This window comes from Pseudorasbora parva, chromosome 15 (genome assembly GCF_024679245.1).
Source record: "Pseudorasbora parva isolate DD20220531a chromosome 15, ASM2467924v1, whole genome shotgun sequence".
In the NCBI taxonomy this organism is placed as follows: domain Eukaryota; kingdom Metazoa; phylum Chordata; class Actinopteri; order Cypriniformes; family Gobionidae; genus Pseudorasbora; species Pseudorasbora parva.
In genome coordinates, this window is record NC_090186.1 from 39451668 (window position 1) to 39478363 (window position 26696).

General features: G+C 37.8%; 1 protein-coding gene across 5 annotated transcripts in view; it reads right to left on the reverse strand.

Annotated features, from left to right (window-relative positions):
- LOC137041592 (kelch-like protein 29) overlaps positions 1 to 26696 on the reverse strand; it is a 309158-nt gene that overhangs the window by 12144 nt on the left and 270318 nt on the right. For all 5 annotated transcript variants that reach the window (XM_067418060.1, XM_067418063.1, XM_067418065.1 and 2 more), the window contains 2 exons: positions 26256 to 26438; positions 25691 to 25871 (listed from right to left, as the gene is read on the reverse strand). In XM_067418060.1, the coding sequence (XP_067274161.1) occupies positions 25691 to 25871; positions 26256 to 26438 (364 nt within the window). The remainder of the gene's footprint in view (positions 1 to 25690; positions 25872 to 26255; positions 26439 to 26696) is intronic.

Genomic DNA, 26696 nt, shown 5'->3' on the forward strand with positions numbered 1-26696 from the left:
AATGAGTGATCAAAATGGTTTTCACACTGTTTTGAAGAAAAACTCCAGGCAACAACATCCAGTTCTGAAAAGCCTTGTGAACAAATGCTCAAAGTTAGATGGCTTATTTCAGTGATGTATATTTTTTAGTTTTTTCAAAAACTATGCATAAACATTATTTTCTCAAAACTACAAACTTTTATGCATATGTTGCTCATGTATTACTGTAGCCCTGTTTGTGCTGAATACAGTGTAATCCGACTTTAGCCATTAATATGCTTTAAAGCAACTGAAAAAAACTATATCACCCCACAAGTTCTCAATTGGATTAAGGTCTGGAGATTGGGCTGGCCACTCCATAACATTAATTTTGTTGGTTTGGAACCAAGACTTTGCCCGTTTACTAGTGTGTTTTGGGTCATTGTCTTGTTGAAACAACCGTTTCAAGGGCATGTCCTCTTCAGCATAGGGCAACATGACCTCTTCAAGTATTTTAACATATGCAAACTGATCCATGATCCCTGGTATGCGATAAATAGGCCCAACACCATAGTAGGAGAAACATGCCCATATCATGATGCTTGCACCTCCATGCTTCACTGTCTTCACTGTGTACTGTGGCTTGAATTCAGAGTTTGGGGGTCGTCTCACAAACTGCCTGTGGCCCTTGGACCCAAAAAGAACAATTTTACTCTCATCAGTCCACAAAATGGTCTCTTTAGGCCAGTTGATGTGTTCTTTGGCAAATTGTAACCTCTTCTGCACATGCCTTTTTTTTAAAAGAGGGACTTTGCGGGGGATTCTTGAAAATAGATTAGCTTCACACAGACGTCTTCTAACTGTCACAGTACTTACAGGTAACTCCAGACTGTCTTTGATCATCCTGGAGGTGATCATTGGCTGAGCCTTTGCCATTCTGGTTATTCTTCTATCCATTTTGATGGTTGTCTTCTGTTTTCTTCCACGTCTCTCTGGTTTTGCTCTCCATTTTAAGGCATTGGAGATCATTTTAGCTGAACAGCCTATCATTTTTTGCACCTCTTTATAGGTTTTCCCCTCTCTAATCAACTTTTTAATCAAAGTACGCTGTTCTTCTGAACAATGTCTTGAACGACCCATTTTCCTCAGCTTTCAAATGCATGTTCAACAAGTGTTGGCTTCATCCTTAAATAGGGGCCACCTGATTCACACCTGTTTCTTCACAAAATTGATGACCTCAGTGATTGAATGCCACACTGCTATTTTTTTGAACACACCCCTTTCAACTAATTCAACTAATTGCCCAATTGCACAGCCTTAAGAGCGTGCATATCATGAATGCTGGGTCTCATTTGTTTTCTGAGAATCTACTGAACCTACTGGTAACTTGTTTGCCACGTAGCAATAAAAAATATACTAAAAACCTTGATTATTCTGGTTAGTCACATTGTACTGCTATTATTTTGAACAAGACTGTAAATATTCAGAACATTATGTTATGTGAACTATGTTTTCCGTGCAAAAGTTGCCATGATGCTAAATTTTATGCTTGCTGAGTATTCCTATGCAGATGCCAAAGGGTTCTGTTGATGGTAAAAGGATAGATCACCCACAAATAAAAATCATTTACTCACTCTCAAGTTGTTCCAAACCTGTATGAATATGAATAAACTCTGGTTATGAATATTTTTTTTCAAAATTTTTAACATACTTCATATAACTGCTGTTGCCATTTTATAAAAGAAATGAGCCCAGAGAGGCCATTCTAATGATTTTACAGCAGTCAGGAGGGTTCTCAGCGTCACGTCATGCCTAATTACACTCCTTTTCTGAGGCACAATCACTGTAACACTGTCTCTCAGGGCTTATTGCTTTAATTCACTTATATGCATGTAGAATTCAAGACATTCAATAGTTTCAAAACTATTTTATTAACAATAAGAATGTTTCCTTTTCATTTTGGACAATGAAAGCAGAATGCATCTCAACTTGCCAAGGATAACACAAAGTCTTATTTGTATTGTGGTCTTTGTTATTATAAATTAATTATTGCCATCTGTCATTTAAAAAATAATTAAACTGACAGAAAACACTTTAAACTGCATCATAAAAGAAGTTTGTCTAGCAAAAGCATTTTTATATTTTAATTCATAGCACTGTTTTATCTGAGATTATGTTTTGTGAATATATAAAACATAAACTTTTTGCACTCGTGGACAGCGGTGGCGCCAGCGCCGAACACCCCCCCCCCCCCCACCACATCAGCTAAAACGAATACACAGGTTACATTTCTGAACAAGAGCACTCCCGAGTCCATGTTTTTCACACTGTTCACATGAATCACGACACAGTTCAGCACACACACACAAAATACTAACAGGGAACGTGCATCTCTTAAAGGGGCCACACTATATTCCTACTGGTGGAATATGGACCTCCTCCAGTATGGTGTGGAGCTGGTGCGCTCTCAGGTCCGCATGACAGCTTTCACATCACCAGTTTTTCATACGAACTGTGCCCTGTTCTGAACTAAACTGCCAGTGTAAAAACTCCCTTTATCTACATTCTTAAAATGAGAGAAATCACTGCTTATTCTGAATTTTTAAGCTTAGGCTTAAGAGACATGAACTAGTTCTTTGATAACCATCTATGACCTTTGATACATGTCTAGTCTTCATGCTCTGAGTATGGTTTCACTAATAATAAACGTACATTTGCATAAAGCATGCATATTTGTCCACACTCATGTTGATTAGAGTATTAAAAACTTGAAACATATAAATTTAAGTTACATTTAGAATTATTTACATTTAAAAATATTTTAATCGATTGACAGCCCTAAAAAAACAAAAAAAAACATAAGAATTACTGCGACGCACATTGTGTCACTGTGTTCAAGGTGCTGCCGCGAACCGTTAGAGCTGCTACGCTAAAGCTATAGCTAGAAGCTAAAACAATTCTCTGACATGGGTGTGGCTATGGCAATTAAAGTTTGAGCATATTGTCTGCAAACTGCAAATAAAAAAACAAAGTAGTTGATATGCTGTGTTGTTTTTTTGTTGTTTAGTAGCAGTAATATGCCATTATTAGCTGTGTCCACTGTATTTTTTGTTGGTTTTCATGAGACTCCCATTGAAATGACCAGGACACCTCATTGCCCCCCCAATCAAAATATTTGCTTCATCAAAATTTACAAGCAGTGGCGGCTCCACCACTGCTTGTAAATTTTGATAAAGCAAATATTAAATATTTATATTGTTTAATTTATATTATATAGTTTATATAATACATATATTATTGTATACATATATATGATTATTTTTAGTCTTTAACAATGTTTTTTACTATTTTTACAGTAACTTTTTACTTCATTTTCAGGGCTCCAGACTGCCACCAATTAGTTGCATTTTGTAACCTTTTTTCCTGCAGTGCGACTAAATTGTGTCAGAGATCGCACTGGTGCCACCACCACTTTGTCCAACTGATAAGAGCTGGAACTTCAATTACATATGAGAAACATGAAATGGCGAGTTAAACGAAAGTGCAATGAAACCATGCTTCTCGTTTGACCTGCGCAAACCATTTATCAGGTGAGAGCAATAATGGGCCGCGCAACGCAAGCTCAGAACAGGTAAACCTAATCCCGTGACACCATTACCACACGCGTTGGGAGATCCAGTGAGCTGCGCGTTTGAATTCACAGCAGAATTAATAACACTGCAGCGAGATCTAGTGGAAAGCATAATTCAGAACAGATCTAACAGAGCTGCCGTGTTTAAGAGTGAAATTCAAGCCCTGTTTAAAGGCCTTCAAGTGCTTCACATTTTTTCAGCACTTTAAAGCTCTAAATATTATCCATTTTAATGTTATTTAAAAAAAATAAGGATTGTTTTATGATTTTATTTTTAATGATCTGTTCAACTAAAAATGTTAAGATATAGGAAAACTAACACTTTGTGGCAAACAACATGAAATGACCACTATAACCAGTAGATGGCGGCAGAGGAGCACTTGACTTATTAGTCCATTCATTCCCTAGAAGTATGGAGAACGGGTAGGATGAAAACAAGTAAAGAGCAGTCAGTTCAGTATGATAGAACAACAGGAGTACATCTAAAAAGAGTGGAATATTTCACTTTTCCCTATACAAATGTTGGTAATAAAAGTTTATATTATCTGCATATCAATTCAAACTCAGTGCTCTAACTTTATATTTCCAATAAACAAACATGTAATATTACTGCACTTATTAATGCACAACAAAAGTACTTCTATGAGAAATTTTTCAACTTAGCGGCACCAGTGCTGCGGCTCTCAAATGTTAGTCTACAGCCCTGATTTTACTCTTACTTAATCAACATAAGCCTAAAATTCCTTTGTCTTAATTTCCGTTTCCAAAAACGGCTCAGTCATCTTAGATTTAGTAAGAAATAAACCCTGCTCTGAAACTGTATGTGTACAAAACTACTCTTAGCTCTTTTTAAAGAGATAAATGCATTAAATAGATTGCTGTGTTTTTTAAAGAAGATTTTTGCTGGCAAAATAAGACTATATATAATAATTTCACCTTCGTGGCACATCACAATAAATAAAGTGCATTTGATGGACTTAATTTGCAGCCTGAATCTTGTTTCACACACACTGAAGCGGTTTGTAATTGAGGTTACTGCCCCTCACAGAGACATCACTGATGGCTTCAGCTTCACGGTGGATGTTCCTCACACGTATACGCCACTGCAATTAAACCTGTGTGTTATTTATTTCAAGGTAATCAGGGCAGGAAATGGGTTAAGCGTCAGCGTTCCTGCAGCGAACCGCTGTAATACTAAAGCATTCGGATGCGGTGATGTCACAATCTCAGCGGGATTTATCAGAGTTGTATTTTGAATTGTTTCTGCTGAGAACGTCCTGTAAAGCAGGAGGGGGAATGCTGGGCGGCTTCAGAGCTCTGACAGGCTTTCCTGCATTTGAAAGCACCAGACGTTTACAGTTACAAACGCTGTACCTGTCACCGGGATCAGAGGTTAATTGTCCGGGGACACTGTGGGATGACAGCCACGATTTCTACGCCATAGCTGTACTTCTTAGAGAATAAACTAACCAATTCTCTTTGGAAAAGAGGTGACCTTTGCCTCCAGAGGTCTTTATAAAGGTCATCCAGTTAGACAGTCCAAAGATAAAGATCCTTTTATTGTCCAGTTTGTAAGTTTTGAGGAACTGCTGCGATATGAGCTATACAGGATCTAAGAAAAATTCACGTCAGGCCTCGCTAGATTAGCAGTTGTTTGATATTATTAGTGTCAAGTTTAATACTGTTACACTTTGAATATGGCAGTGGTTCCAGGATGTTTGATCAGATTAAAATATCGCAGAAAAATTACAAACATCACTAAAATAATATTTAAAAAAATATATATATTATTGCGAAATATTATTATTAAGATGATTCAAATGCATCATTACTCCAGATTTCAGTGTCACATGATCCTTCAGAAATCATTCTAATATGATCATTTATTGTCAATGTTAGAAACAGTTTGGCTCCTTAATATTTTTTATAACCTTTGATGGATTCTGTGATGTATAAAAAGCAAGCAAGGATGTTCAAAAACATTAAAAATAGTAAAGTTTCCAAACTTTTGAGCAGTATTGTATATTCAAGAATCATTTTGGAATCGGATCAGATCGAGAGGTACCTAAAGATTCCCACCCCTAACAGAAACTAAACAGAAATATGTCCAAAAAATACAAATGAATGAATCGAAACCTGCTGAAACCAACTAAAACGGAAGCATAACGTCCATCTGAAAAAGAAAAACCCCCTGAATGATTAAAAAAATCAACAGGATATCAACCTTGGCTCAGGACGTCCCAGATATCTTAATTAGGATGTGTGTTATCTGGTGCACTGCTAATAGCTTCATCACTGTCAAATTAATTCTTTACAGCTTCTACACTTTGGTCAAGAATATTGACAGAAATCATTGTCATATCAATAAATGGATAGGCTCTGGAGGGAATGCGTCACTTCGGTATATATCCTTTCAATTATTCATCAAAGTTTTGAAAGTATGGAAAGTACAAATGCAAAGTAATGCCAAAAACAGCCTGAACACTCTCAGAAAAAAGGTGCAGTGCTGTCACTGGGGCGGTACTCTAAGGTACAAAAGTAAAAAGGTACATCTGTGTACCTTACTCACCCCTAAAAGGTACATATCAGTACTTTAAGAGTGTGTATTAGTACCTTAAAAGGTACATATCAGTACTTTAAGAGTGTGTATTAGCACCTTAAAAGGTACATATCAGTACTTTAAGAGTGTGTATTAGTACCTTAAAAGGTACATATCAGTACTTTAAGAGTGTGTATTAGCACCTTAAAAGGTACATATCAGTACTTTAAGAGTGTGTATTAGTACCTTAAAAGGTACATATCAGTACTTTAAGAGTGTGTATTAGTACCTTAAAAGGTACATATCAGTACTTTAAGAGTGTGTATTAGTACCTTAAAAGGTACATATCAGTACTTTAAGAGTGTGTATTAGCACCTTAAAAGGTACATATCAATACTTTAAGAGTGTGTATTAGCACCTTAAAAGGTACATATCAGTACTTTAAGAGTGTGTATTAATACCTTAAAAGGTACATATCAGTACTTTAAGAGTGTGTATTAGCACCTTAAAAGGTACATATCAATACTTTAAGAGTGTGTATTAGCACCTTAAAAGGTACATATCAGTACTTTAAGAGTGTGTATTAGTACCTTAAAAGGTACATATCAGTACTTTAAGAGTGTGTATTAGTACCTTAAAAGGTACATATCAGTACTTTAAGAGTGTGTATTAGCACCTTAAAAGGTACATATCAGTACTTTAAGAGTGTGTATTAGCACCTTAAAAGGTACATATCAGTACTTTAAGAGTGTGTATTAGTACCTTAAAAGGTACATATCAGTACTTTAAGAGTGTGTATTAGCACCTTAAAAGGTACATATCAGTACTTTAAGAGTGTGTATTAGCACCTTAAAAGGTACATATCAGTACTTTAAGAGTGTGTATTAGCACCTTAAAAGGTACATTTCAGTACTTTAAGAGTGTGTATTAGTACCTTAAAAGGTACATTTCAGTACTTTAAGAGTGTGTATTAGTACCTTAAAAGGTACATATCAGTACTTTAAGAGTGTGTATTAGTACCTTAAAAGGTACATATCAGTACTTTAAGAGTGTGTATTAGTACCTTAAAAGGTACATTTCAGTACTTTAAGAGTGTGTATTAGTACCTTAAAAGGTACATATCAGTACTTTAAGAGTGTGTATTAGCACCTTAAAAGGTACATATCAGTACTTTAAGAGTGTGTATTAGTACCTTAAAAGGTACATATCAATACTTTAAGAGTGTGTATTAGCACCTTAAAAGGTACATATCAGTACTTTAAGAGTGTGTATTAGCACCTTAAAAGGTACATATCAGTACTTTAAGAGTGTGTATTAGTACCTTAAAAGGTACATTTCAGTACTTTAAGAGTGTGTATTAGTACCTTAAAAGGTACATTTCAGTACTTTAAGAGTGTGTATTAGTACCTTAAAAGGTACATATCAGTACTTTAAGAGTGTGTATTAGTACCTTAAAAGGTACATTTCAGTACTTTAAGAGTGTGTATTAGTACCTTAAAAGGTACATATCAGTACTTTAAGAGTGTGTATTAGCACCTTAAAAGGTACATATCAGTACTTTAAGAGTGTGTATTAGTACCTTAAAAGGTACATATCAATACTTTAAGAGTGTGTATTAGCACCTTAAAAGGTACATATCAGTACTTTAAGAGTGTGTATTAGTACCTTAAAAGGTACATTTCAGTACTTTAAGAGTGTGTATTAGTACCTTAAAAGGTACATATCAGTACTTTAAGAGTGTGTATTAGCACCTTAAAAGGTACATATCAGTACTTTAAGAGTGTGTATTAGCACCTTAAAAGGTACATATCAGTACTTTAAGAGTGTGTATTAGTACCTTAAAAGGTACATATCAGTACTTTAAGAGTGTGTATTAGTACCTTAAAAGGTACATATCAGTACTTTAAGAGTGTGTATTAGTACCTTAAAAGGTACATATCAATACTTTAAGAGTGTGTATTAGCACCTTAAAAGGTACATATCAATACTTTAAGAGTGTGTATTAGCACCTTAAAAGGTACATTTCAGTACTTTAAGAGTGTGTATTAGCACCTTAAAAGGTACATATCAATACTTTAAGAGTGTGTATTAGCACCTTAAAAGGTACATATCAGTACTTTAAGAGTGTGTATTAGTACCTTAAAAGGTACATATCAGTACTTTAAGAGTGTGTATTAGTACCTTAAAAGGTACATATCAGTACTTTAAGAGTGTGTATTAGTACCTTAAAAGGTACATTTCAGTACTTTAAGAGTGTGTATTAGTAATTTAAATGGTACATATTAGTACCTTTTCTGTTGGGTACCGCCCCAGTGACAGCACTGTACCTTTTTTTCTGACAGTGAATGCATACATATTACGTGTCACAATACAACTTGTGTAACGAAGCAAACAACCTTCAGAATCAAGCAAGAACCACTTGTATCAAATTAAACCCTTTCACAAGACAACATAAACCTGATCATAAACCTGAAAACGTTTTTCAAGAACATATTCATACTTTGGCTGTTAATGATTTTAGTGGCCAAAGATGATCAAGGACACAGCACATTCAGAAAGAATAAACACTAATATAAACACATTAGATCATGATGCCAGTGGTTGCAGTTACACAGATGAGGCAAAACATAATGACCTAATATGCTGGTCATCCACATGACTCTACAAGACCGCTGCCAGTGTCCTTTGGTATCTAGAGCCAAGACATTAGCAGCAGATCCTTCAAGTCCTGTAGGTTACGAGGTGTAGCTACTGTGGATCAAACTTGTTGGTCCAGCAATTGCTCAGTTGGATTGAGATCTGGGGGATTTTGAGGCCAGGGCAAACAACCTTGAGCTCTTCACCACGTTCATGTTAAAAGAAAACAGGACTTATCGGACTAGGTGACCTTCTTCCACTGATGCTGACATTGTAGGTGTGGACAGGGGTCATCATAGGCACTTGCTGGTCTGCATCTATGAAGCTCTATACGCAGCAGATGCACTGTGTGTTGTGACACATTCCTCCCATAATTGACCTCATTAAAATTTTGTGCGACCTTCTGTTGGCTCTGACCAGACATAGCTATCATTGCCCTCATGCATCCAAGTGCCTTGGGCGTCCAACACCCTGCCCTTTTCACCCTGGTTTGTGGTTTGTCCCTCCTCGGGCACTGCTGGTAAACTCTCACCACTGCTGACAACACAAGCCTAGTCGTTTCAGAGATACTCTGACACAGTTGCCTTGCCATAACAATCAGATCTTTATTCCTGATTATGATAACTTTGCTTGCTTACCATCTTAACTACCCAGACCTTAAAGGGATAGTTCACCCAAAATTGGTGTTGGGTGAACTATCCCTTTAATATGTGGCCTTGTTAGGATATCAATGATATTCACTTCACCTGTGACTGATGTTTTGGTTTCAGTAGTGTATATTATAAAAGCAAATTATTCTTTTTAGTGTTGTTTGCGGTATGCATCAGACGTTCATGTCGTCTGACATTACCTGCTCTTAAAGGGCTGGTACAATCAGCCCACACAGATATGTCTAGTAATCTCTCTGATCTCACCAATTTGTGATGTGGCTCTTCTAGGCTTCCCATGGCGTGTGCACACACAGTATCCGTTCTCAATCTCGCTCTATCACGGCAGAGGGCACCTTGAGCCTCCATCAGGAGAACTCTGCACAGCACTCTGACTTAATTGGATTTGTGCATCACACACAAATTGTGACATTACAACTCTACAGCGGAGTAGGTCATGCGGCAATTACCAAAGCTCACGGCGCGAGCGTCGCGGCCACGGAAGATCGCCTAAGACTTCATTACCCGGCTGGCGCTTCCCTTTTCATTATGTGCTGAATGAAGCGGTGCTTACCATACACCAAAAGTGTTCTGTTCGAGACAGACAGTATCGACGGACGCAGAGGACAGGGGAAAGAACAGCCTGTCTTTGGTGTCTTTAATGAGTCACAGCAATCTTTCAATGCTGCCAGCCATCTGTTTAAAAAAAATAAAAAAAGATACAGCTCCACATTACTTTCCTTTTGTCTGTGATGACTTTTCTCTTGATTTAATTTACCATCCATCAATTCAGCACAGGTTGAAGTGGTAAGTACATCATTTACAGAGGGAAAATAAAATGACAATGTATAACTATCTGTCTATCCATCCATACATCCATCTATATACACTGATCAGGCATAACAGTATTACCACTTTTCTAATATTGTGTTGGTCCCCCTTTTGCTGCCAAAACAGCCCTGACCTGTCGAGGCATGTACTCCACTAGACCCCTAAAGATGTGCTGTGGTATCTGGCACCAAGATGTCAGCAGCAATTCCTTTAAGTCCTGTAAGTTGTGAGATAGGGCCTCCATGGATCAGACTTGTTTGTTCAGCACATCCACAGATGCTCGATTGGATTGAGATCTGGAGAATTTGGAGGCCAAGTCAACACCTCAAACTCTTAATCCTCAAACCATTCCTGAAGCATTTGTGCTTTGTGGCACTTTGTGCCATTATCCTGCTGAAAGAGCCACAGCCACCAGGGAATACCGTCTCCATTAAAGGGTGGACATGGTCTGAAACAATGCTTAGGTAGGTGGCACTTTCCAAAGTAACAAGGTTTTCCAGAAGACCATCACACCAGCTTGCCTTCTTCCCATAGTGCATCCTGGTGCCATGTGTTTCCCAGGTAAGGCGACACACACGCACTGGATCCTCCACGGGATGTAAAAGAAAACATGATTTATCAGACCAGGCCACTTTCTTACACTGCTCTGTGGTCCAGTTCTGATGCTTACTGCTGGTGCACAGGTGGACAGGTCAGCATGACACCCTGACTGGTCTTTGACTATGCAGCCCTATACGCAACAAACTGCGATTTTGTTTGATCTGTTTGATCGGATCACACAGGCCAGCGTTTGCTCTCCATGTGCATCAATGAGCCTTGGCCACCCATGACCCTGTCTCCAGTTCTCCACTGTTCCTTCCTTGGAGCACTTTTGATAGATACTGACCACTGCAGACCGGGAACACCCCACAAGAGCTGCAGTTTTGGAGATGTTGTCTAGTTAATTACAATTTGACCCTTATCAAACTTGCTCTAATCCTTAGGCTTGTCCATTTTTTCTGCTTCTAACACATCAACTTTGAGGACATTTTTTTTCACTTGCTGCCTAATACATCCCACCCACTAACAGGTGCCGTGATGAAGAGATAATCAGTGTTATTCACTTCAGCTGTCAGTGGTCATAATGTTATGTCAGATCAGTGTATATATATATATCAGTGGTGTGTTTTAGTCTTCACATTTTGTTTTATATATCAAATGTAAGTCCCTGTTACACTTCATTTTCCTGGTTAAATAAATATTACATAAAAAGAGAGACTAAGGCTGTGTCCACCAAACTGTTTTTTTAACAAGCAATAATAACAGAACAAAATGCAAATATTTGTCATTGTATCTGCATTTTTATACAGAATAAATACAGAAACGAACTATCTGTGAAATGAGACACTATTCACACTTCCGCAGATAGTCTGGATCATAACAAGCAAAGAGTCTCAACTGAAAATGACATGACACATGGCCTAAAAACAATTATATTCTATTCCACTAACTATTTACTTTTAATTATGTATGTATGCTTGTAAACAAAAATGCAATACAACTGAAATATTGTGAAATATAATTACACTTTAACAACAGTTTAAAACGTTAGTTATAAAGTTCACAAAAATATAATTATAAAAGTCTCTACTGTAGTTAAAAATAATAATATTGCATCCTTGCTGTATAAATAATTAATGACACCAAACTTTTTAATGGTACTGTATATTCACTTCTCATAAAGCAAAATCCATACCACAAAACTAACAGTAACATTTTTCCGCACAAAAAATGAAGTTAAGCATGGCATTTAATTAAATTCCAGCACTTGAATAGGTCAACCAGAATAACTGCTCACTCAAATAAGAGAATCATTTCATGTCAAAAAGTAGCAACTCAAAGTACTATTAAAACATTTGAATGATTTATGAATATTTTAATCGTCATTTCATTTCTGGCTTGTAATGAGCAAATACTCTACTACAGAACTGACCTCCAGATCTACACACCACACAGACTTTTCATTTATTCATAAAACCATTACAATCTAATATTTAGTGACATCACATCCAGCATATCTTCTGGAGACAATTGTGGATATTCCTAATCTTTCCTGCGGTTTTGTTCACCATTCTGTTGTCTCACTCCCTGTTATTCTGTCAGCAAACCCTCAGCTTCCCACAGCTGGAGGGGCAGAGAGAACGCAGGAAGGAAACAAGAGAAATGAGTTGCCTGCCGGTGCAACTTGGAAATCTCCCAAACCATCAGCCAGTCATTTATCTGGCTGATGGTACACAGTCTCGCTCAGACATCCATTACTTCCACCAACCTAATACCCTCCTTGGGTGTAGCCGAAATATATCCCCGTCAAAGCACACATGACTGCAGAAGTGACACCGGGAGGCCACGGCTGATCTGGGGTCAGTGGATATTCAGAGCGCTGGCCTCTGTGAATGCGGTTCAGGTCAACCGTTGACAAAACACTGGAGTATGATACACTGTGTTGTCAAAACAGAATGTTTTTCTGGTTTTAGTCATTGATGAAGTAAATCTCTCAATATTACTGAAAAAAAGCTAAAAGTTTACACTAACCTCAGGCAAGGTCAAATATCCTTACAATAAAGTTAAAAAGTGCATTTTATTAAGTTAAGTTCAAGTATATTTTTAAGTATACTTAACTAATATCAATGCACTAGACGCATACTAATAAGCTGTGCTGTGTACGTGTTCTTTTCTTGTACAGCGACCTTAAGCTTGGAAAATGCGCAATATAAATAAAACGGATTGTTTTATAACTTATTGCTCAATACGTAATAAAACTTATTACGTATTGAAACTGATTATTATAAGTGTATTGTTTGAATAAAACTTGGGACTAGATTTGTCCACTTTTTAGTACATAAAACTATACTTTTAAATGTACTTTAATTGTAACAGTAGCACACTTTGAATACACAAATAGTTTACAAGCATGTTTTTTGTTGGTACTGCAATTATACTACAAGTGAACTACTAGTTCACTACTAGCCAAATACTTGACTATTTCAGTCATGTATACAGCAAAAAAATGTGTCTGTGCCTTAGACTAAGGCACATAGTATAAGACTATAGACAAGAGTATAGACAAAAGTCTTAGACTATAATTTATTTGAGTATAAGAGCAGCTTTATTAGTTATAGCTAGTTGTTCATATGCTGAAGTCCACAAGCATTACTTTTGTATGAGAGCTGCTGGTACAGAATTCTTTCTTATATATCTTTATAAATCAGTATTTTCAAACAATACATTTTTATAAGACTACGTGAGAAAAAAAGAATAGGCTACTCAATCAAAAGAGTAAATACAACTACAAGCCAAGTATACTTGTATATAAGTATACTATATATAATAGGACAAATATACTTATGTCAATACAAGTCAAGTATGCTTAAGTGCAATTTTAAGTATATTTCTGAAAAGTACATTAAAATGTAGACTGCAGTTTTAGTTGAAAAGAAGTGTACTTGAATAAACATATTTTTTACGTAAGGATATAAGAGTCTGCTCTAAATGAACACTCCATATGTAAACTGCGCACTGATGACATTTTTGATACAGAATGAGTTCATTTTAGATCAAATATAGTTGCTTCAAGTTTCTGAGGCTCACGGAATTGCCGTATTATAAGTTTCACAAGAACTATAAATGTTTTACAACTGTATGTTCTGTGTTTCTATGTCTACAGTATGTGAAGTATTCGTCACTTACTATCCTAAATGAAAGAAAACTTTGACCACATCGCCACAGGCCTAGTCGGACACCTTAAAATCGAACCTAGTCCAAATGGATGTTGGGCCGGCAAACAGGGTCAATACTTTAGCTGTTTTTTTGTGCCATAAGAGCCTTGATTCAGAATCAGCGACAATATGCTCATATGTAATGACGATATTAGATGTGTTATGATTCACAATCCAACAAATAAAATTACAACAAAAAATAATAAAATAAATGATTTATCTTATGTTCACCAAGCCTGTATTTATTTGATTAAAAAAAACTGTCAAACAGTAATATTATGAAATATTGCAATTTAAAAGAACAGTTTTCTATTTAAATAGATTTTAAAATGTCAAAGCTGAATTACTCCAGTCTTCAGTGCCACATGATTCTTCATGCTGATTTGTATTATTATTATCAATGTAGAAAACAGTTGTGCAGCTTAAAGGGTTATTTCAGTAATTTAGCATTAATCTTTGTATTTAAACTGGGTCATCAATGTAGTAGAAATGTGAAATTATTTTAGAATTTTGTGCCTTCTACACTGAGAAAAGACAGAAAAGGTATTTTTGTCTCATGGGGATGAAAGACAACAATTCCCAGAATGCTTCGCTGCCCTACGAGGCCACTCCCAAAGCCACCGCTACTAGATCACTGGATCACTTTCCCATCGTGTTCATTTTCATAAAATCAGTTCAGTTAGAGAACAGACACTACAAAACAAAAACTGAACTTGTCTGTTCAGTACCGAGTGAGTGAGCCGAACGAGAGTCACGGCACAAACGCAGCACGTGTCAAATATGCAATTTAATCCATCCTTGCTGAATAGAAGTACCTAACTCTTTAACATTTTAAAGACCTCAAACCTTCAAACAGTAGTGTATTTCAGATAAATGCTAAGCTTTTCTATAAAGCACTATAAAAATAAAGGTGTCTGGTTGCGATCAACTGCATAGAAACCACAACTGAAATCTAAAGAAAAATGTTAAGTGTTTCTGAACAAATACGCTCCTTGTTATGGAGAATCTCACTTAAGTAATACTCTTCCAATCAAAATGTACTGCCTCAAGAAACCTAGAATGCAAACACTTTCCATGAGAGGCCCAGTTTCTTCTCATTAGATACCCACTAGGACTAAATATGCCCCTTTCTGAGATGATGGAAGAAGAAGAAGCTTTTTCTGGCCACGAGCTCAGCGAACTGAGTCGGAGGGAGCGAGCCACCCCGCCGAGCGTGTCGCTCCAGGAGGCTGGCTATCGAGCGCTGCCTGCGGTCATGCGTATGGAGCCTGGGCTGAGGAGATGGGTGAACGGGAGCGGAGAGGTTTGTAATTAGAGAAGGGGTTTAGGGAGGTTTTGGCTCCTCTTCATACTCATTTTCCACATCGGCAGAAGGAACGAGAGGCAGGGGACGGGCATCTAACTAGCGGGGAAGAGAAAGTTGGAGGAAGGGGGAGTGGGCGCAGCGGGTGATGGCGCTCTGAAGATTCCTAATCCCACCGTGTGCTGGATTATCACAGTGGGGTGTGAGAGACGCGCTCATGGTACAGAGAACTCACACACATGCCCATCACAGCCGTTCACCCATCATTACACGCACACACACATTCACACACCGAGGACAGATATTAAATTTTCCATTAGGCTGCTTTTTTTTTTTACCTTCATGAGGGCAATTTTTATAATTACCTTATTAAATGCATCTTTTTTTGTCCTCCATGTCAAATGCTTTAAAGGTCCCGTTCTTCGTGATTCCATCTTTCAAACTTTAGTTACTGTTGGAGCATAAATAATACCTGTAAAATTACAAAGCTCAAAGTTCAATGCCAAGCGAGATATTTTATTTAACAGAAGTTCCCTTTCAAAGCCTACAGCGAACGGCCGGTTTGGACTACAGCCCTGCACTTCCTTCAGGAATGATGTCACTAGAGCAGTTTGTTGACTAACCCTCAAAATAGGGGGCGTGGTCTTGTTGCTCTCCCACGTGGACAAGAGCGCGCATTCAGCCCTTGCATCTCCCCGTTATGGTAAGAGGCGGGACCTTTCCGGGCAAAGTGCGCTAAGCTGCTGTCCAATCACAACACGGGAAGCGCTGGCCCAATCAGAACTCGTTACGTGTTTCTGAAGGTGGGACTTCATAGAACAAAGAAATTTGTGGCTTTAAGGATGAATATGTTAGTCTTTCTGTTATCTATCAGCTAGTGGTTAGAAGATATAAGCATTCAAAACGCACAGTCTCTCACTTCAGCTAGATCAATGCTTTTGATGACATCACTCTCCACTTCAGCTTCTCATCAGATTTTCTGTCCAATCAAATGCTCTCTAGAATCTGAAGCGCCCCGCCCCCTACATTACAGACGCAACTAGCTGCAACTAAAACCGGTCACTTGTTCACACATTTACTAATTTCTATATGGTGAATGGCACAGTGCACTACATATAGGCGACAGGGAACGATTCCGACAGTGTAAATATGCTTTCCATTGGGGTGAATGAAGTCTGGTTTCACGTTAGTGTCCTGTGAACAAATGACGGATCCAAGCCAAGGCCAAATTTATAAATGCCGTGAATAGCCTTGTGCGCATGCTAAACCCCCAACATTTAACACAGTTATGGCATAAGCACAGTGGTAAGCAACAACAAAATTCTACGGCACTTCACCGCAAGGAGAACTGAGTTCTGCTATTCGCAGTTGCCGAAGTGCAGATGAAGAAAGTTGAACAAAAATCTAAATTTCTAAGCCAGAAAAATAGAGCCTGAAGGGCTAGAATGGCCGCTTCGTGAAATAAGAGAATTCTGAGGAACAGATGAAGCGCACGCCAGTATTATACGACGACGTAAGAGCGTCGAGGTGACGCCCACACCATCAGCCAATGAATTGGCGTGATTCTTTAAGGCCTTCAGACAATCGGCACACCCATTGCGTCATAACTACGCAGCGTTGAGTGAACCTATGGAAGAGAACCACACTTTTAAAGTGTAGGTTTTACTTAGAAACATCTAATTAAATAATACAATAGATATTGTGTAGACACCATACAGTATATATGTAATAGCAGTAATGCGGCACCTGAGAGCGTGCACTTTAGGACAGTTCATCAGAGTTGTTTTATGGATATAAAGTTTACCAGTGTATTAAGCACCCCTCAGAAAGGCATAAGATGTGTATTTATAGTTTTCTGTTAGTTGTAAGGAGTGTTTTTGTGTAATTCACTGTGATGATAATGCAGGACGTGTTTATGGTTAAGACTTTATTGCGCACTTCTTGTACTGTGTTTTACTCAGCTTTTACAGAGATATTCTGGAGTGAAAACACACACTTCATCTTTTGTGTAATGCACAATTAAACTGCATGAAACCTATCATTGTCCGCTACAACATGCTTGTACTACAGTAGATAAAAGCAAGATAATTAAATTTAAAAATGAATTAAACTAAACTATAACTGTTATATCTCCATGCAGCAGATATTCTCTGGCTCTGTCGGCATTATTGTTCGACTGAACACCGCTAGTACAATTTCTGACACGTTGTTGTTGCATGAGCTATTAAAGCTCTGCGTCTTCTTGAAAGAACAGGCAGGGAGCAGCAGCTCATTTGCATTAAAGGGACATGATGATGTTATTGCTCACTCCAAAAAAATGGCAATTTTAACAGGCTGTAAAATAAGACCTGTGGGTAATTTGAGGTAAAACTTCACATACACACTCAGAGACATCAGAGGACTTATTTTACATCTTATGAAAAGGGACATAATGTCCACTTTAACAAAACTTCAGCGTTTTCAGCAGTGACTTATCCAAAAGCCTCTGATTGGCCATTGCATATACAACCTGAAGAGAAATGTGTGTGATTGGTCATTATGCTCAACACTGAAAAATGCTTTAAAAAATCTGATGAAACATATGTAAGCTGCAATCAACACTTTTCATTTCGATTTCACATTTTACTTTAATTGCGACAGCTGTTTAATTGTGCAGGAGTATTTTTACCCTCTTATGTTGAATGTGGGGGGCATTCTTGTTAATTTTGGTGGCAGTTTTCCCCCCCCAGGTCCTTGTTCATTTCTGAACTTGACACATGCAGAGCGTAACTCTAAAATGAAACCGGCAGCTACCAGAAAACAGCTGGAAAGGGGTTCAAATGTGTCCAAAGTCTACTATGCGTCCATTTGTGTGGAGTAAAGTGCTCGTAACCTCAGACTGTGTGTGTGCTCAGTAGGGTGCACCGAAGGGCTTGACAGCTTCTTCAGGTTAGAGGACAATAGGAACAGGATTAGTGTCAAAGTGCTTCTGTGGAGGGATGCTGAATATCGGCCGGGACAGGCTGGAAGTGAATAGACCCTCAGGGGTGGATCTCTCATCTTGGAGCATAAAGCTTTTCTGGGCCCAGGCGACCGTGAGATGGGGGCCGTAAGGCACTGAGTTACCCAGCCATCCATTAATTTGTCACACCTATGATGGTGTCTAATGGAGTACAACCTCACTGTATGTTTGTCATGGGACTACCACTGAAGCGTCTCCCTGAAAAAAACTATATTTTTCGATGGGGAAAGAACTCTGGAAGCTACTGTAAATATACTTAGCAAAAACTCTTGTTCTTAATTTTGTGCTAAACGGTCTCAACTCCTTGAAGCAAATTAAATGTTTAACAATGCATATGATGATAAGACTTCAGAGCATGGATCTTTACAGTAAATCTGCAAGTGCAGTGAGACAAAATACACTTATTGTCACGATATAATCAAGTAATAATATATTATGCAGTGTTGCTTTTCAAGTAGACACACACACACACACACACACACACACACACACACACACAAACACACAAACACACACACGCATGCACGCACGCACGCACGCACGCACATGCAGATAATACAGCAAAATAGCTGTGGAATATTTTATATAATTGCTGAGTTTATTCAGATAATGGTTACTGTATGTGTGACTCAAATGAAGCTGTAGAACCATCTCAAGGATGATCAGAAGAAATGGACAGCACCTGAGTTAAATATATGAGTGTCACAGCAAAGGGGCTGAATACTTAGGACCATGTGATAATTCAGTTTTTCTTTTTTAATAAATCTGCAAAAATGTCAACAATTCTGTGTTTTTCTGTCAAATATGGGGTGCTGTGTGTCAATAATGAGGGAAAAAATGAACTTAAATGATTTTAGCAAATGGCTGCAATATAACAAAGAGTGAAAAATGTCAGGGGGTCATGTATATATATATATATATATATATATATATATATATATATATATATATATATATATATATATATATATATACATAAAATATATATATATATATAAAATAAATGCATAAATACAGGTATTTACAGCAATATACAGTTTTGTTTGGTTCCCCATAACAAATAAATACATTATGTATTTGACATGTCCCGTGGTGTTATATGCTATACTCCATTTAAAACTATTACTTAACTTTGCTCATAATCATCATGAATACAGTCAAATAAGCTCATATTAATTTAGAAACCAGATGAAGTAATTGCACTTTAAAAGTTAATTTATCACACTTCAGGGGCATTTAAAATGAGCTAGTGAAGGCTAAAACAGTACAAGAAAATTATGAACAGTTACATTAACTAAAAATACAACCATTTTAACCTGAAACATTTATTATTTTAATCTCTTTATCTGGAAGATACAAAGAGAGTGGGGGGAGGGGTGGAATTCATTAATTTCCATCAATTTAAAAATATTTAAAAGGCAAACAAAAGAACCACAAGGGCATATTACACAACACCAAACCAAGTAATAATGCGAAGCCTCAGCTGCACAAACAGCCCAGGAAATCAAGAAGCACGGTTTAATTTTAATAGTGTTAAAAACGAGTAGAGCGCATGAGGTCATGCTTTACGCTCCGATCTCTGCTCTAATGCTCTGTGTTGTTGCACTCATTATCTGAATAAACTCAGCAATTATATAAAATATTCCGCAGCCATTTCGCTGTATTATCTATATGAGCTCATTAAACACAAAATGGAGTTTATAAGGGGAAGCATTGCTTTTATTTGTTTAGGAATAGCAATCAACTCCACTTAACAGTCTGCCTGTGCACAAACAAAAAGCAAAAATTAAATCTAAACACTCTGTTTCAATGGCAACAGCATACTGTGTGTGTGTGGGGGGGGGGGGGGGGGGGGGACAGTAGCGTGACCCTGGGACAGAAGACGCCTGATGCGCTCATGCTGGGTGATAGAAATAAAGCAAACAGTCGCAGTGAGCGAGGGCTTACTGAAGACATGGGTCTAAGTGTAAATTATTTCATGGCTGAGTGCATGAAAACGTACCGTAAGACAGATGGTGGGCCACAAACAAGGCAGGTGGAGATTGAAGGAGGCTGAAAAAGATGGAACTAGACTCTGAAAACTATTTTTTTTCATCAGTGATGAGCTTTTGTGAGTTATGAGTTGCGCATATATATATATATATATATATATATATATATATATATTTATATTTCATACCCCCCTTTTTTTTTTACAAATAATTTATTGTTATTTAAATATATGATAAAATATTAATATATACTTTTAGCTTTATACTTTTATGATAACACATACATACAACTTTAATTTTATAGTAACAAATGGTTAGTGAAACAAATGTTTATTATAAATTATACATTTTATATAGGGATACATATACATATGTACTAGATATGAATATGTACATGTAAATATAAATATTACATATGTTAAATACACACATGAACAAAAACACACGCATACACACGCATACACACACCCACACTCACCCACCCACACACACACACACACAATATAAATTAAATAAATGTTTTTAGTAAATTATTAAATGCAATTATTAGTGATAATACATCATTAGATATGTAATATATGAATATGTACATGTAAAATTATAATACATGTTTATTATTTTATATGTTAAATACACACATTAAATTTATATATATATATATATATATATATATATATATATATATATATATATATATATATATATATATATATATATATATATATATATACACACTCACATATACACACTTCTTACAAGGCAAATTTTATATTATTAATGAATTAAATATTATATAGATAGATAGATGGCAGGATGGATGGATGGATGGATGGATGGATGGATGGATGGATGGATGGATGGATGGATGGATGGATGGATGGATGGATGGATGGATGGATGGATGGATGGATGGATGGATGGATGGATGGATAGATAGATAGATAGATAGATAGATAGATAGATAGATAGATAGATAGATAGATAGATAGATAGATAGATAGATACACAGGCATATCCAACATCAAAACATCATAAAGTGCAGACACTTCTGAGTGTTTAAGCTAAACAAACCTCCTCCCATTATAACAGCAGCACAACATCTCTCTCAAACACACATCCTGCACCACCCCGTCCACATCTCAGTCATAACCTTGTGTTAGTTTAGCGCCGACACACTGTAAATGACTCAGTGACGGGGGAAGTAAAACGAGTTGGCGCGTGAAGAGCATTCGCTCGTCTGTTCTGGGAGAGGCGCTAATACTTCACAGAGACCGTCTGTGCAGAGCCCAGGTGATTAAATCCAAGCGCTCGCTCAGATGGTGACATGTACAGAAGAGTCGTCCAGACCCCATAACACAAAACACCTGCACCTACGCTTGTGCAAAGCCCTGGGTGCAAAGTCAAATCAAATATTTGAGGTTGTTAAATCTCAAATTGCATGCTACCTGTTTGCAAAAATGAGTGTTTATCCCTGTGGCACTACTGCTAAACTCGCTGACCGGGTGTCAGAAATGAGAATATAATGATGAGGAGTCAGGTTATGATATCGATTTCATATGCAACACATATAGGTTGAACTGCTCAGCTGGGTGAGGGATGCTTATCAGCGAAACACAGCACACACACACACACGTCATGCACGCTTGAGGGCTTCATACATGAACTAACATGTAAAATGAACATACATAATCATATACAGCTCATTTCTGATGGGGAAAATGACCTACATATAAAGGTCTCAGTTATTAAGTTCCCAGATGACAAGGGGAAATTTGCAGCATTATAATTTGATGGACGTAACTGAAAAGAAGTATCAAATTATAGGTTTTCATTGAGCCAGACTCATGCGCTGATAGAGACTCCTGAACTCCTTTCAGGCCAATAATGAGCTGTGGTGTGCTCCTTTAATACGGGCCATAATGTTTTTTTGATTGCCCCATTTAATCTTGCCCTCTTGTGCCGCCCGCAATTGGGGCATCAGACCATTTCGCAGTCTCACTCCAAGAAGTTAAACACATTCGCATGAGGAGATATAAGGAGAGAAATGTATATGTCCCCATAATGCAGTGCTTCATGTAGCCAGCTGTTGTAGATTTGGTCATGTCGGAAAGACTGTATTTAGGAGCTCAGCGCACGCACATACAGCACAATCAAGTCTTAATAAGTGGGAAACTTTTGATTTTCTATAGGCTAGACTTCCTGAGTGTTAATTAGGGAATCACTGTGGAGCAAATTGATATTGATCATAAATTATAATTCTGAATGTTTACAGCACAATTGATTTTAGTATGCATTTTGTGTACTGCTATTGAGGAACAGCAAGAAATCGTGCTAGAAAAACACTTTATTTCTTCTATATGTGAGTAATGTTTATTTTGCTGTTTTTCACAGAGCTAAGATATGCTGTCTTTAGCATGAACATACTTGTGTGTCATCTTTTAGTTTGTTCATTTGCATTATTATAATCAGGGCTTGACATTAACCAAGGGCAACTTTTTGTTGTCGGGAAATGTGCTGTTGGCTATATGTAAATGACAACTGTACACACCCAAATCAAATCTAGAAACATGTATACCATTGTCATATGTAACTTTAGAGACGGTCCCTAAATTCGTGACTATCAAACGCCGTCTAACATCAAGTCAACTTTATGCCAGTCACAGCAGATGTGCTCTCGTTCCGCTGTGATCTTTGATTGGAACTATTTTCGCTGCTGAAATAGAATAAAAACAGTCCATCACTGTGTGATAAATGAATCTCCTGAATACATCGCACCTACATCTCTGCTGTGTCGTTAATGATGAGAGGGCAGATTTCAGTGAGAGAGATCACGCTCTGATCAAAACTCTGCATTCATAAGCTCCACAGAATTGCGTGTGATTGGATATAACACGGAACGCGATTATAACAGATGCCTTTTGAGAAGACTACAATAAAATTCAACCCCCTGCCAAACTGGCTAGTCAGTGGAAATGACTGTGGGAGTGGGAGTGACTGCAAAGGGCATGATAGCATGTATTAAAGGGGTACTTCAGCGCTGGGAAGATGAATCTGTATTTAAACTGGGTCATCATTGCAGTAAAAATGTGAAATTATTTTTGAATTTGGTGTCTTCTAGACTGAGAAAAGACAGAAAATGTATTTTTGTCCCATGGGGATGAAAGACTACAATTCCCAGAATGCTTCGCTGCCCTGTGAGGCCATTCCGAAAGCCACCGCTACTGAATAACTGTGACTGAGTTGGAGAAGACACTACAATTAAAAACTGAAAGTGTCTGTTTAATATAATGAGTGAGTCATCACGCGAGTATCACAGCACTGAGCACTAACTGCAGGAGTCAGATAAATGAGCCGAATGAGCTCTCGTGATGAGAGCTGAGGTAATCACGACTACACTCGCGGCATACATTCACAACGTGAGTTCAGTCTGGTGCGTTTCAGTTCATGCCTTTGCAAGCTTAACTTTCATAGAAATTAATTTGAGAAGTTAAAAGACTTCCATTGCTCACCATAGCTCCGTTTAAATGAGTGCCTGTAGCTGAGCTGAGCTCTGAGTGTGATCTCCATCCCCCATGAGCAGGTTCAAAACATGTGGAAATGGCTCCCTCTGCTGGCTGTAGTCTTTAGCCTTTGGGCAAACATTCCTCCTATGATGCAAAAATCGTCAATTTGCATCATAGGAGGAATTTTTCCAAAAATAAAATGCATAAATCTCTTGTCTCAGGGGGATATGGGGGGGGGGGGGGGGGGGGGGGGAGCACAATCATTTGAATATAGTTCAGGGTTTCTAGTGATACAAAGCCATATGCTAATCGCTGAAGTAACCCTTTAATGTCAAGCCCTGATTATTATTATAAACCTGGAAAGTCTACATCACCTCCACCCATTTCAAGCACCAGTTTTAAAAGTGTGTCTGAAAGGTAAGATAACATACTCCTAAAATGTGACCCTAGACCACAAAACCAGTCATAAGGGTCTTTTTTATTATTTATATTTATACATCATCTGAAAGCTGAATAAAAAAAGCTTTCCATTGATGTATGGTTTGTTAGGTTAGGGCAATATTTGGCCAATATACTATTTGAAAATCTGTAATATGAGGGTGCAAAAAAGTTGTCAAAATGAAGTCCTTAGCAATGCATATACTACTAATAATAATAATATAGTTTTGATGTATTTACGGTAGGAAATTTACAAATATCTTCATGGAACATGATTTTTACTTAAAGTATTAGTTCACCCAAAAATTAACATTCTGTCAATAATTACTTACCCTAATGTCGTTCCATTCATCCGTTCATCTTCGGAACACAAATGAAGATATTTTTGTTGAAATCCGATGGCTCAGAAAGGCCTTCACTGACACCAATGTCATTTCCTCTCTCAAGACCCATAAAGGCACTAAAGACGTCGTTACAAAGTCCATCTCACTACAGTGGCTCTACAATCATTTTATGAAGCGGCGAGAATAGTTTTTGTGCGCAAAAAAAATAAAAAAAATAATGACATATAGTGATGAGCCGAATTTTAAAACAAAGTTTTGAACGTTATGAATCAGTGTATCGATTCATGATTCGGATCGCTCCTTCTTTCACCCAAAATCACTCAGATGAAAATCACATTGCAAAGATGCAACAGATCAATGTATACACCTCACTCTCACACCTCACACTCAAGTATGAAAGAATAGATTCTTGCTAGAATCCAGCATTAACTAAAACTTGACATAAAGTAAACATTAACTGAAACGCATGGGGAACACGCATTTAGTTTAAGTTGTAATACTAAAATAATTTAACTAGGCAAAATAAACTAAATAAAAATAAAACTTTATAAAAAACTTTTTTTTCAGCCACTGTGCTTTTTCAAAGTTACTATCGATACCATGGGGAAAAACTGCCATATAGATTTTTTAATATGATCTCATTATTAGGCCGCAGGTTTATTAGGCTGACTGTTTTAGACCGTTTACGTTCACTAAAAACATAACTGACTGTTTACGTAAATACCGGCATTTTGACATTATTTTGTGACTGTTTAAGCACAATAAGCAGCAAAAATAACTCAAGTTTGTACTGAAAGGCGATTTTATGCGCACACACAAAATATAATGGAATGAGTACAATTATACACAATACACGCAATCCAAAGCCGAAATTCAAGTCCTGTAACACCAACAATATCCATCCGGAGCAAATGAAACAAGTGAGTGAGGGGAGGCGGGTTTGTGTGTCAACTCGCTTTCAGAGAGATGAGAGACTAATAACTGCTAGTATCTAAGAAAAGCCAGTTCGTCCAGCTTTGAGTGTAAACTTGCAATATGAATCATTTGAGAAACCATCACAATGCATCTGTGAATGTATTTCCCCCCAGCTAGTTAACGGCAGGACAAATTACCTTTCCACATGGTCCAAGTTTCCAGCCACCCCGAGTCCTCCAATAGCGTAGAGTTTCCCATCGTACACCAAGCTGTTGTGCCTGCAGCGAGAGACAGTCATCCGGGACACCAGGTTCCAGTTGTCCAGAAGTGACATGTAGCACCACACATCTGCCACTGTCACCCCTGACTCTGTGCCACCTGGAAACAAGACGACACACCATCATGACTTGACATTGCACAATGTCAGTGTTGAAAATGCTCTAAAAAAAAGTGTGGGCATAAATTTACACTCATCTAAACTGTTTACCAATGCAGCACGGCCACCAACATTTGTAATACGATCGGGGAAACTAGAAGCTTGACAGAAACGTGACCTTCAGGTGATAAAGGATTTGTTGCATTTATCTGGCATAGAAACCAATAGCTGTTTTGATATTGCGAGGCCGGTAGAATCCATTGAGTAATGTGCACCGCAACACCAATTCTTCATCAGATCATTGCAAGAAACAGTCCGTGTCTAGGAAGTGACCACAGATTCTGTTCGCACTTGATATACGACCTTCCCTCCAAAATCTGACATACCTGACAGATAAATATTGTCCCCGGCGGAGATGACGCTGAAGAATTCCCGGTCGTAAAAAGGGAGGCTGGCCAGAGGATACCATTTGCCGTTTTGTGGGTTGAAGCAGGTGACGGCCGTCAGAGAGCGCTGGTTCATACCGATCGCCTGCCTTCCTCCGACCAACACGATCACCTCTGCTACACCTGCGGGTTAGACGGAGGATACAAATATATGAGTACTTGATGGCCTGTGCGGTGGCGGTGTCGATGTGTTGAAATAGAGAGCCTGCCAAAGGTTGGGAGTGCAGTTATTCTTCAAGGTGGATTGATGAACTGCAGGGACCCCAAAGAAGATTGCTGTTCATCTACGCCGTTTCTCAGAGCAGAAATCTTATGTGAAAATCTAAAACCCACAGAGCTGCAGTACAAAAGTAAATAAAGCCACACCGGGGAAAAAATCAA